This window comes from Dendrobates tinctorius, unplaced genomic scaffold, assembly GCF_039654945.1.
Source record: "Dendrobates tinctorius isolate UK_male_01 unplaced genomic scaffold, ASM3965494v1 ptg000083l, whole genome shotgun sequence".
In the NCBI taxonomy this organism is placed as follows: domain Eukaryota; kingdom Metazoa; phylum Chordata; class Amphibia; order Anura; family Dendrobatidae; genus Dendrobates; species Dendrobates tinctorius.
The window spans coordinates 1,233,220-1,247,500 of NW_027361751.1; the positions used below are offsets into that span (position 1 = coordinate 1,233,220).

At 44.9% G+C, this 14,281-nt stretch overlaps 1 protein-coding gene across 1 annotated transcript in view; it reads left to right on the plus strand.

Annotated features, from left to right (window-relative positions):
* Positions 1 to 14,281, plus strand: part of BDP1 (BDP1 general transcription factor IIIB subunit) — a 235,234-nt gene that overhangs the window by 123,917 nt on the left and 97,036 nt on the right. The window contains 1 exon segment of the mRNA XM_073584044.1: positions 46 to 268. Within this exon segment, the coding sequence (XP_073440145.1) occupies positions 46 to 268 (223 nt within the window).

Here is a 14,281-nt window from a genome sequence, read left to right on the forward strand (position 1 = left end):
ATAGTATTGGAAAATTATTTGTTTTCTTTATTTTTACATACTTAGGACTGGTGAAACAAGTATATCTGAAACTCAGGACATTAAATCTGCTATTAAACCTGCACCCCTGCCTCCGGGACGGTTGCAGACACCAAATCCAAATCTGGCTGGACGACCTGAACAGAAAGCAGATATTGATATTAAAGAGAGTAACAGCTTTGAGGTGTCTAATTGTAACGCTGAGAAGAGACCAGCGACGGATCAGATCAATTCATTTGGGGCCGAAAATGTAAGTGGCATAATTGTGAATAAACGTGACAGCTACACTCCTTTACATTGACCAGGAGCATAAAATTACATGGAAACCCCTGATAGGACCACAAAGAATTTAAATGTAGGTTATTTTCTTTTTATTTATAAATTTTTATTTATAAATTGTGTCAAAAATTGCATCATATTGACAATAAAATTCTTAATAAATAACACAATAATGTGGGTGGTGGGGAAGGGAAGGAGAAAAGGGAAGGTGGTGACATTGCATTAACAATCCAATCACATTTCAAATGCGAATCTACATATTTACTTAACTACAGTATTTAAACGAAAGGATAGCCAGTTGTTCCATTTTTTATGAAATTGAGATAAATTGTTATTGGATGCAGCAATTATTTTTCCCGATAAGCAATTCTCATCAATCAGTGAGACTATTTCAGATAATGACGGGTTTTGGGAATTTTTCCAGTAGCTAGCAATTTTTACTCTTGTCGCTACGATAATGTGTACAATTACAGTGCGGAACTCATAGAGAAGTGAATCCAGATCGATAGCGAAAAGTGGCTGCTGTTCGTTGAGAAACTGGTATACCGCAAATCTGGAATATTAAATGATCAATGGCTTCCCACAAACGTCTAATATTGCCGCAGTTCCACCATGTGTGTAGCATATCTGCGCCAGGATCACCACATCACCAGCACGTATCTGGGGAGCCGTGGAACATCCCTGACAGCCTATAAGGAGTGAAATATCATCTATATATCAATTTCCTTGCATTTTCTATGTGGTTAGTACATTTAGATTGGCTGCCAATAATTAAAGAGGATGCTTCCCATTGTTCCGGTGTGAATGTGCGATTAAGGTCTTTTTCCCACTTTTGTAACATAGTAACATAGTTATTAAGGTTGAAGGGAGACTTTAAGTCCATCTAGTTCAACCCATATCCTATCCTAACTTGCCCTAACATGTTGATCCAGAGGAAGGCAAAAAAAACCCCATGTGGCAACAGTAAGCTTCACATTGGGGAAAAAGATTCCTTCCCGACTCCACATACGGCAATCAGACTAGCTCCCTGGATCAACGCAATATTAAGGAGACTAGTGTATATACCCTGTAATATTATACTTTTCAAGAAAGGCATCCAGTCCCTTCTTAAATTTTAGTAGTGAATCACTCATTACAACATCATATGGCAGAGAGTTCCATAGTCTCACTGCTCTTACAGTAAAGAATCCGCGTCTGTAAGTATGCTTAAACCTTTTTTCCTCCAGACGTAGAGGATGCCCTCTTGTCCCCGTCACAGGTCTAAGCGTAAAAAGATCATTAGAAAGGTCTTTGTATTGTCCCCACATATATTTATACATTGTAATAAGATCACCCCTAAGCCTTCGATTCTCCAAACTAAATAACCCCAAGTGTAATAACCTGTCTTGGTATTGCAGACCCCCTAGTTCCCTAATAACCTTGGTCGCTCTTCTCTGCACCCGCTCCAGTTCAGCTATGTCTTTCTTATACACCGGAGACCAGAACTGTACACAGTATTCTAAGTGTGGTCGCACTAGTGACTTATATAGAGGTAAAATTATGTTCTCCTCATGAGCATCTATGCCTCTTTTAATGCATCCCATTATTTTATTTGCCTTTGCAGCAGCTGCTTGACTCTGGCCACTAAATGTGAGTTTGTCGTCCACCCATACACCCAGGTCTTTTTCAGTGACTGTTTTGCCCAGTGTTTTACAATTAAGCACATAATTATACAACTTGTTCGTTCTACCCAAGTGCATGACCTTACATTTATCCCCATTAAAGCTCATTTGCCATTTATCAGCCCAAGCTTCTAGTTTACATAAATCCTCCTGTAATATAAAATTGTCCTCCTCTGTATTAATTACCCTGCAGAGTTTAGTGTCATCTGCAAATATTGAAATTCTACTCTCTATGCCCCCTGCAAGGTCATTAATAAATATGTTAAAAAGAAGCGGGCCCAAAACTGACCCCTGTGGTACCCCACTGCTAACCTTGTCCCAGTCCGAGTGTGCTCCATTAATAACCACCCTTTGTTTCCTATCCCTGAGCCAGCTCTTAACCCACCTACACATATTTTCCCCTATCCCCATTGTTCTCATTTTATGTATCAACCTTTTGTGTGGCACCGTATCAAAAGCTTTTGAAAAGTCCATGTACACCACGTCCACTGCATTCCCTTGGTCCAGTCCGGAACTTACCTCTTCATAAAAGCTTATCAGATTAGTCTGACAGGAACGGTCTCTTGTAAACCCATGTTGATATTGGGTCATAAGGTTATTCTTCTCCAGATACTCCAGTATAGTATCTCTTAGAAAACCCTCCAGGATTTTACCCACAGTTGAGGTTAAACTTACTGGCCTATAATTTCCAAGTTCAGTTTTTGTCCCCTCTTTGAATATTGGCACCACATTTGCTATACGCCAGTCCTGTGGTACAGACCCTGTTATTATGGAATCTTTAAAGATTAAAAATAGTGGTCTATCTATGACTGTGCTTAATTCCTGCAGTACTCGGAGGTGTATCCCATCCGGGCCCGGGGATTTGTCAATTTTAGTGATTTGTAGACGCCGCCGTACTTCCTGCTGGGTTAAGCAGGTGACATTTAATGGAGAATTTTTATCCCTGATCATGTTATCCGTCATGGGATTTTCTTGTGTAAATACTGTTGAAAAAAAGTTATTTAGCATATTGGCTTTTTCCTCATCCTCATCCACCATTTCACCCAGACTATTTTTAAGGGGACCAACACTATCATTTTTTAGCTTCTTACTATTTATGTAGTTAAAGAATATTTTGGGATTATTTTTACTTTCTCTGGCAATGAGTCTCTCTGTCTCAATCTTTGCTGTCTTGATTTGCTTTTTACAGAATTTATTTAATCTTCTGTATTTATTTAATGCCTCATCACTACCTACTTGCTTTAATTCTCTAAATGCTTTATTTTTATCTCTTATTGCGCCCCTTACAGCTCTATTTAGCCATAGTGGTTTCCTCCTATTTCTCGCATGTTTATTCCCATACGGTATATATTGTATATATTGTATATATGGGTATGGGGATAGTGAGGGCAAGGTATTCTCTAGCATGCAGTCATAGCCTATGGATGCGCCCTAATTTGTGATGTCGGATTAATTAGCATAGAGTATAGTTTAGATGTTGGGACGCGCACCTGAACCTTTAGGTTAAGAAATGCCGGATCTGCAAATATGTGTAAAAGTCCCGCTGAGGGACCTTGTATCTATCCCGCAATAATGAGAAAGTAATTAATTCCTCCCCTTCATACAAACCCCTAACCGAGACAACTCCGGAAGCTTTCCAATTTTTAATCCTCATTATTCCACATGAATCGTAATTGTTCGAATAACGCGGCTGTGTAATAACGGATCACTGAGGGGCATCCCAAGCCTCCCTTACTCATCTATATATGAGGCATCGTGATTACTTGCTAATCCTGACCCCTGCACAGTAGCTCCGCCCCCACCCCATTACCACACACAATCCTGCCCCCCACCACATTTCCACTCACAATCCCGCCCCCTCAACAAATCGCCACACACAATCCCGCCCCCCCAACACATCACCACACACAATCCCGCCCCCCCAACATCACCACACACAATCCTGCCCCCCCACCACATCACCACACACAATCCGACCCTCATCACATCACCACATATAATCCCGCCCCCCCACCACATTACCACACACAGTCCCGCCCCCCCGCCACATCACCACACATAATCCCGCAACCCCACCACATCACCACACATAATCCCGGCCGCCCACCACATCACCACACACAATCCCGGCCCCCCCCCCCACATTAACAAACATAATCCCGCCCCCCACATTACCGCACGAGGCTCCGTCCCCACACATTACCCCACGAGGCTCCGTCCCCACACATTACCCCACGAGGCTCCGTCCCCACACATTACCCCACGAGGCTCCGTTCCCCCCACATTACCCCACGAGGCTCCGTCCCCCCACACATTACCACACGCAGCGCTTCCTTTCTATGTAATTCAACCACTTCAGCCAAGGTAAACGTACATTTAATTGCATCCGCATTCTCCCAAACAAAATGAGCCAAGAAGAGTCGCCAGGTCCATCTCACAGGCCGCAGGAAAATCCGGACAACGATGCAGTAGCTGATCGACAACAACAGTATCGCCAAAATCGTAGGAATGGTTATCAACATCGAACACCTGAGCAGATTGATAAGGACAGAGAAAGATATCACAAGGTTTAGATCAACAGAGTGACAGAAAGAAGGGAAGCTGATATGTATAACCAGCGTCAACGAAGAAGGAATTTGACACCTGCGGAAATTGAAAACAACCATGCCCGTCGACGTAAACTGCCGCCACCTTCGAGGTATGCAGCAAGAAATCCAGAGAATATACCAAGTGAACACCACATGGGAAAGCGAGACATTACGTGTAGTGATTGCGGTGCATCTCACTTTTGGAAAGAAAAATTACACAGTGCAAAGTCTGCGTCGTGCTGCGGAAGTTGTACTATACACTTACGTGACGTAAATGAATATCCTCAGCAGTTTCAAGCATGGTTAACTGAAGATACGAACGAGGCAAAAATTTTTAGAAAGAACATCAGAAAGTACAACAGTGCTTTTGCCTTTGCATCCTTTGGATTTCAGTCAATGAAATTTTCCGATGGCCCACCCGTTTTAGTCATTCATGGACAAGTGTACCACTGTACATCAACTTCTCTAAGGTAAAAGACCTGAATACAATTAAATGTATGTTTTTAATTCATTCCTACTCTTTTTTTTAATAATTAAAAATATATTTGTGCTACTGCTTTCTTTAGATCTGATACTCCTTCATATTCACAACTCTACATATTGGATCCTGAGTATGCAAACATTCAATGATTAAATAACGAGCAAAATCAAGGATGCAAGAGGGACATAATGAATACTATTGACTGTTTACTCAGAGATATCAACCCATTTGCTCAGGCTTTCAAAATATGACGGATTTGATTGATCAGCGTGGCTACGACCAGCATAAAATCGAAATGTGGATCACCAAGGATAGACATGACCCTCGCCGATACAACTTGCTAACAGCCAATGAAGTTGCAGCTGTGTTTGTCTCTGATGATAGAGAGCCGCCGATCAAAAGAGACATTGCCGTTCATCCCATTGGGCAGCGAGGACTACAGAATATTGTGTACCATAGCCCAAACTGTGATCCAATGGTGTATCCACTCCTCTTTCCATATGTTGATTGTGTGTGGTAATGTGGTGGGGACGGGATTGAGTGTTGGCAACCTGGAATACGGAAGCAAGGGACAACTGCAAAAAGGAAAAGTCATGAAATGGAGGAAGGTGACTATGAAGAACAGGAAGATATCAGTCACGATGCAGGGGAACAAGAAAAAAAAGCAAAACAGAAATGTGTCGATGAGGGAATTCTATGCGTACCGCCTTCAGGATCGACAATCCTTCAACCCGCTGTTACATTCTGGCAAGCTGACACAACAATACATAATTGATGCCTACCTAAAGGTTGAAGCGCAGCGACTGGACTGGAACAGACCAAACCAAAAGAAACTCAGGGTAGAATTATATATCGGGCTTATGGATTATATCAACAGTAGGGCTGAACAACAAGATCTGAGACCGGGTCGCATCGTCATAATTCCCTCTTCTTTTACCGGTTGAAAACGTGCCATGACACAGAATTACCAAGATGCGATGACTTTGGTAGCAAAATTTGGAAAGCCGGATTTATTTATTACGTTCACTTGCAACCCAAAGTGGGAAGAAATTCAGTCCGGCCTTTTACAACATGAAACAGCAATAGACCGCCCAGATATGGTATCTACCACATTCCACTTAAAGCTGCAAGAGTTACTAAACGACTTGACTGCAAAAAAAGGTGGAGTGATGGGACAAGTAAAGGCATACACCTACGGCATTGAATTTCAAAAAAGAGGTATTACGTACATTCATCTGAATATTAGTAACAATAATGTTAAGAATGGAATGATTAATAATGCACATTTAATGCATCCTTTTATTGTTTCAGGTCTTCCTCATTGCCATATGCTCTTAATTCTGGACGACAAAAACAAGTTTCGAGAAGCTATCGATTGTGACAGTGCTGTTTGTGCAGATATTCACGACCCGAATATTAACAAGGAGCTTTACAATGTTGTCACCAGCTCCATGATTCATGGGCCCTGTGGAGAACACAATAGAAATTCACCATGTATGGAAGATGTAAAAGGAATCCGGACATGCTCCAAAAAGTTTCCCAAAGACTTCAGCGAAGAAATAGATATTAATGTGGATGGTTATCCAGTATACCGCAGACGAAAAGATGGCATTAAGCTCAAGATTAGGGATGTGGAAGTTGACAGCCGCTGGGTTGTACCATACAACCCCTACCTCTCTCAGAAATACAGCGCACACATAAATGTGGAAATCTGCTCTTCCATCCAGACCGTCAAATATATTTTCAAGTACGTGTACAAAGGATATTATGCAGCCATTGTTCAAGTGAACGAAGTCAGCAACATCGGCACCTACCACTGGGACGAGATTAAGACTGACATCGACACACGATATTTGGCATCGCCTGAAGCACTGTGGCGGCTGCGATAATTTGAGATGTCTGCACGTTCCCATGCTGTAGAAAGACTTCCGGTACACCTACTTTTCCAACAATCAGTTTACTTTGAGGATGGAACGGAGCAGCTTTCTGTGGAAAAAGCTCAGCGTGATGCCACAAAACTTACGAAATGGTTCGTTCTAAACTAAACTGCTCCATCAGTATTTATATTGTGAAATACCCTACCATTATGTCTGGACAAATAAGTTTTGGAAGACAAGAAAAAGAGGTGCTGACAAGATCTTCCAAGAATGTACTCTGTCTCTCCACAAGATATGGAAAGATTTTCCCTGCGCCTACTCCTGCAGTACTATGCCCTAAAAACTGTGACACGCTGACAGTCAATGAACAAGTGTTGAACATGCTTAGAGGTCAGACTAAATCATACTTCAGTGTCGACAATATTTCATCCTGTGAGACAGAAGAAGAAAGAGCTCAGTACCCCATCTAATTTGTACATTCCCTAACTCCTATGGCCTCCCTCCTCATATGCTGAACCCTTAAAGGCTGCTGTGTCATGCTTCTCCGCAATCTAAATCCAAAGACAGGACTGTGCAATGGTACTCGACTAATTGTAGAAACTCTTGGCACAAATCTCATCGACTGCAGTATTTTTTCTGGGGAGCGTCTTGGTCAAAAGATTCTCATTCCAAGAATACCATTGGACACTAGCGAAAATTGCGATATCCCGTTTAAGTTAACAAGAAAACAATTCCCACTTCATCTGGCTTATTCCATGACAATTACAAAATCGCAAGGACAAACATTCGATAAGATTGGCGTTCTCCTACCTGATCCTGTATTCACACATGGTCAATTATACACTGCATTCTCTAGAGCAGTGGTCCCCAACCTTTTTTGCACCAGGGACCGGTTTCAAGCAAGACCATTCTTCCATGGCCCGGCAGGGCGGGGATGGAGGTGTGGCAGGGGCGGGGCTTTGGTCATAAGGGGGCGGGGCTATGGACACGGTTGTAGTGTAGCAGTGCATACTTATAATTAAATAACATTTATAATGTGACTCAACTCACCATAGGTTTTGAATGAGTGCTCCATCACCCCCTTCTCCCCATCATTGCCTTCACCCCATCACTCCCCTCTCCCCATCATTGCCTTCACCCCATCACTCCCCTCTCCCCATCATTGCCTTCACCCCATCACTCCCCTCTCCCCATCATTGCCTTCACCCCATCACTCCCCTCTCCCCATCATTGCCTTCACCCCATCACTCCCTTCTCCCCATCATTGCCTTCACCCCATCACTCCCTTCTCCCCATCATTGCCTTCACCCCATCACTCCCCTCTCCCCATCATTGCCTTCACCCCATCACTCCCCTCTCCCCATCATTGCCTTCACCCCATCACTCCCCTCTCCCCATCATTGCCTTCACCCCATCACTCCCCTCTCCCCATCATTGCCTTCACCCCATCACTCCCCTCTCCCCATCATTGCCTTCACCCCATCATTGCCTTCACCCCATCACTCCCTTCTCCCCATCATTGCCTTCACCCCATCACTCCCTTCTCCCCATCATTGCCTTCACCCCATCACTCCCTTCTCCCCATCATTGCCTTCACCCCATCACTCCCTTCTCACCATCATTGCCTTCACCCCATCACTCCCTTCTCCCCATCATTGCCTTCACCCCATCACTCCCTTCACCCCATCACTCCCTTCTCCCCATCATTGCCTTCACCCCATCACTCCCTTCTCACCATCATTGCCTTCACCCCATCACTCCCTTCTCCCCATCATTGCCTTCACCCCATCACTCCCTTCACCCCATCACCCCATCATTGCCTTCTCCCCATCACTCCCTTCTCCCCATCACTCCCTTCTCCCCATCACTCCCTTCTCCCCATCACTCCCTTCTCCCCATCATTGCCTTCACCCCATCACTCCCTTCTCCCCATCATTGCCTTCACCCCATCACTCCCTTCACCCCATCACTCCCTTCACCCCATCATTGCCTTCTCCCCATCACTCCCTTCTCCCCATCACTCCCTTCTCCCCATCACTCCCTTCTCCCCATCATTGCCTTCACCCCATCACTCCCTTCTCCCCATCACTGCCTTCACCCCATCACTCCCTTCACCCCATCACTCCCTTCACCCCATCACTCCCTTCACCCCATCACTCCCTTCACCCCATCACTCCCTTCTCCCCATCACTCCCTTCTCCCCATCACTCCCTTCTCCCCATCACTCCCTTCTCCCCATCACTCCCTTCTCCCCATCACTCCCTTCTCCCCATCATTGCCTTCACCCCATCACTCCCTTCTCCCCATCACTCCCCTCTCCCCATCATTGCCTTCAGCCCATCACTCCCTTCTCCCCATCATTGCCTTCACCCCATCACTCCCCTCTCCCCATCATTGCCTTCACCCCATCACTCCCTTCTCCCCATCACTGCCTTCACCCCATCACTCCCTTCTCCCCATCATTGCCTTCTCCCCATCACTCCCTTCTCCCCATCACTCCCTTCTCCCCATCACTCCCTTCACCCCATCACTCCCTTCACCCCATCACTCCCTTCACCCCATCACTCCCTTCACCCCATCACTCCCTTCTCCCCATCACTCCCTTCTCCCCATCATTGCCTTCACCCCATCACTCCCTTCTCCCCATCACTCCCCTCTCCCCATCATTGCCTTCACCCCATCACTCCCCTCTCCCCATCATTGCCTTCACCCCATCACTCCCTTCTCCCCATCATTGCCTTCACCCCATCACTCCCTTCTCCCCATCACTCCCTTCTCCCCATCACTCCCTTCACCCCATCACTCCCTTCTCCCCATCATTGCCTTCTCCCCATCACTCCCTTCTCCCCATCACTCCCTTCTCCCCATCATTGCCTTCACCCCATCACTCCCTTCTCCCCATCATTGCCTTCACCCCATCACTCCCTTCTCCCCATCACTCCCCTCTCCCCATCATTGCCTTCAGCCCATCACTCCCTTCTCCCCATCATTGCCTTCAGCCCATCACTCCCCTCTCCCCATCATTGCCTTCACCCCATCACTCCCTTCTCCCCATCATTGCCTTCACCCCATCACTCCCTTCTCCCCATCACTCCCTTCTCCCCATCATTGCCTTCACCCCATCACTCCCTTCACCCCATCATTGCCTTCACCCCATCACTCCCTTCTCCCCATCACTCCCTTCTCCCCATCACTCCCTTCTCCCCATCACTCCCTTCACCCCATCACTCCCTTCACCCCATCATTCCCTTCACCCCATCACTGCTGTCTCTCCATCACTCCCCTCATGGCCTTCTCCTCATGTCCCCATCTCCTCCAGGGCCAGGCTACACAAACACAGACCAACACACACACACACACACACACACACACACAGACACATACATATTATACGTACACACACACAGACACCACCTCTCTCCTCTCACCTGCCCGCCGCCCGCGCTTCCTCGCTCTGACACAGCAGCGGCCGCGCTCCTCTGTGTCAGAGACAGGAAGCGCGGGCGGCGGGCAGGAAGCTGGACGCAGTGGACGGGTCCTTGCAGCTCCGCTCCTGCTATTCCCTCTTGCAGGCAGCGGAGCTGCTTGGATCGCTCCCTGCCGCCGCTACACACGCCGCCCCAGCCCCCGCTACGCCACTGACCGCCCCTGGCTCCCCTTGTGTCCGCGGACCGGCAAGGGCACTGCAGCGGCCCGGTGCTGGGCCGCGGACCGGCGGTTGGGGACCCCTGCTCTAGAGTAACAAGTTGTAAAGGATTTTCAGTTCCAATTGTACCTGGTGGAAGTCAAGGAAAGATCTTTCAAAATGACGATAATGTCTATACATTTAATTGTTTACAGAGAAATTTTAACTTAATTTATGTTTGGTTATGAAATTTGTTTAGATGCTGGAATGAATAAAAAACGCACATCTTACTGAATCCAGTTTGTTTTTGATTTTACACTGTGAATAAAATGTATCATTAGTATTATTCAGATTTTTAATGATTATTATTATTATCTTCATTTTAATTTAATTTACCACCTGCGTAAGCGCTATTGAATGTTGTCATTATTTACTTTAGTTTAATCACCAGCAGCGTTAATTAGATAGCAGTGAGCATGCCGAGCATTAGCTGGCTGGAAACAGCTAGTAGGAATATAAAGCGTGTCCGCTTGGACCCTGAATTTTTTTTCTTGCCAAATATATTTTAAGATCATTGCTTGGATCTCTTTTAAAATTTTTATTGGGAATATAATGGGCAGACTGCGGAATAAATACAATATCTGTGGGAGAATGAACATTTTAACTGACGCTATCCTGCCCAACCAAGATAAATCCTGTTTCTTCATATGTAACATATCATTTTGAGTTTTCTTCCTCCGAGCCTCATAGTTCAATGCTAACATTTTATCTGCTGATAATGTAAGTCGAATACCCAGATACTCAATATTATCATTCCCCCATTTAAAAGGGTACTTATTCTCAAAATCTTTTGAATATTTTACGGATTGAGTCAGATTCAGCACCTGGCTTTTGGACAAGTTCAGCTTTTAATATGATATTTTAGTAAATGAATCGATTATTTGCATTGCTGCCGGTAGTGATTCTGTGGGATTTGTTAATGCTAGGATGATATCGTCCGCAAATAATCCGATTTTATGTTCCGTTTTGTTCACATGGATTCCTGTTATTGTTGGATGTAGTCTGATTTTTTCCGCTAAAGGTTCAATCGCCAAAGCGAATATATGGGGGGCCAACAGACACCCCTGTCTCGTCCCATTAGTGATAAAAAAATCTATCTGATTTCATTCCGGAGATAGAAACCGACGCTGATGAATGAGAATACAACGGGGTAATTGCTTTTACCAGGGCTGTGGAGTCGGTAAGCTAAACCTGCGACTCCGACTCCTCAATTTCCCTTACTCCGACTCCACGACTCCGACTCACATATATTGTTGCTTATACCGGGTGAGTCATAAAGGACGGACGTTTTTAAACTAATCATAAAATCGTTAAATATTTATTAAATATAAATGTATTCACAGATTTGGTTACGTATACTAATAGCATTTGACAAATTCAAGTGTGGAAAACAACATCTGCCATGTGGTGGCCATTATCAGTGATGCATTTCCAAAGGCGTTCTTGGAAGTTGGCATCAACACGTTCCAACACAACTCTGTCGATTTGGGCAACTTCCACTCGAATAGCTTCCTTCAGTTCTTGTAATGATCGAGGCTTAAGCTTGTATACACGTGATTTGAGGTGACCCCATAAGTAATAATCGCACATGGATAGGTCTGGGGACCTAGGAGGCCAATTAATATCGCCAAACCTGGAAATGATGCGACCAGGGAAGAGAGGGCGAAGAACGTTCATTGTTGCTCCGGCTGTGTGGGCCGTTGCCCCATCTTGTTGAAACCACACACTAGAGATGGGGATATGTTGCCGTCGTAACTCAGGAACAAAGAAGTTATTTATCATGGCGATATAACGTTGTGAGTTCACGGTAACAGTATTGCCATTATCGCCTTCGAAAAAGTACGGACCGATCACGCCATATTTGCCCATAGCGCACCACACCGTTACCTTAGGGCTGTGCAGCGGTCGTTCATGTAATTCTTTCGGATTTTCATAGGCCCAATAACGGCAGTTCTGCTGATTAACCATGCCATTGACATGGAAATGAGCTTCATCACTCATGAATAAAATAAGGTTGTCGTTTTGCTCAATAATTGCTTCCATCTCATGTGCGAACTTCAGTCGCGCTGCGTAATCCCCGCGCTCCAACTGTTGCACAATGGCCAATTTATAGGGGTGGAAATGCAGGTCTAAATGCAAAATACGCCTTACTGTACGATTACTGAGGGCAAGTTCTAAAGAATGTTTCCGAGCAGATCGACTCGGACTACGCAGCATGGCTTGCCTGACGCGTTCCACATTTTCAGGGGTACGTGCCGTTCGTGGAGCCCCCGGTGGTCGTTTGTTCATTAGTGTACCTCGTGTACGGAGTGCTTCAACCCAACGTAGGATAGTGTTACGAGCGGGAACAGCTTGATTTCTGTGAATATTGAAATGACGCCGAAACTCACGCTGAACGGCTGTGATACACTCATTATTCTTGACAAAACTGTCGTACGCAAAAACGCGATGTTCTATCGTCCACGGCACCATAGCTTAAACTGAAACTAAAATAAAAACAATGCTTTCACCTCACAAACATAACCCCGCCTCCCGCACATCTCTACCTCCACCTGGTGGTGAGTTATAGCCACTTCAAATACATCCGTCCTTTATGACTCACCCGGTATTTAAGTGAAAAATTTACTGTAGTACAATGTGAACATCAGACATTTAATCATTTTTATGATCCAATAATCAAGATATTTAGAACATAATATCTATTTATTGGAATACAACTTTAGAACACAAAAAACTGTAATAAATTGTAAATATGTAATACACTATGTAATATCGATTACATATATACAGTACAGACCAAAAGTTTGGACACACCTCATTCAAAGAGTTTTATTTATTTTTATGACTATGAAAATTGTAGATTCATTCTGAAGGCATCAAAACTATGAATTAACACATGTGGAATTATATAATTAACAAAAAAGTGTGAAACGACTGAAAATATGTCTTATATTCTAGGTTCTTCAAAGTAGCCACCTTTTGCTTTGATTACTACTTTGCACACTCTTGGCATTCTCTTGATGAGCTTCAAGAGGTAGTCACCGGAAATGGTCTTCCAACAGTCTTGAAGGAGTTCCCAGAGATGCTTCGCACTTGTTGGCCCTTTCGCCTTCACTATGCGGGCCAGCTCACCCCAAACCATCTCGATAGGGTTCAGGTCTGGTGACTGGAGGCCAGGTCATCTGGCGTAGCACCCCATCACTCTCCTTCTTGGTCAAATAGCCCTTACACAGCCTGGAGGTGTGTTTGGGGTCATTGTCCTGTTGAAAAATAAATGATGGTCCAATTAAACGCAAACCGGATGGAATAGCATGCCGCTGCAAGATGCTGTGGTAGCCATGCTGGTTCAGTATGCCTTCAATTTTGAATAAATCCCCAACAGTGTCACCAGCAAAGCACCCCTACACCATCACTCCTCCTCCTCCATGCTTCACGGTGGGAACCAGGCATGTAGAGTCCATCCGTTCACCTTTTGGCTGAGTGCAGACGTACTTTTTGGCCCTGCGGATTTTTCCGCGCAGAATGGAAGAAATCCGCAGGTCAAATGACCTGCATTTTTCCTGCGGATTTCTTCCATTTTTCCTGCGGTTTTCTTGCGGTTTTTGTGCGGTTTTCCACTGCGGTTCTCCCCCTGCGGATTCGGTGACAGGGGAGATGGAAAAACGCACAGAAGAAGTAACATGCTGCAGATT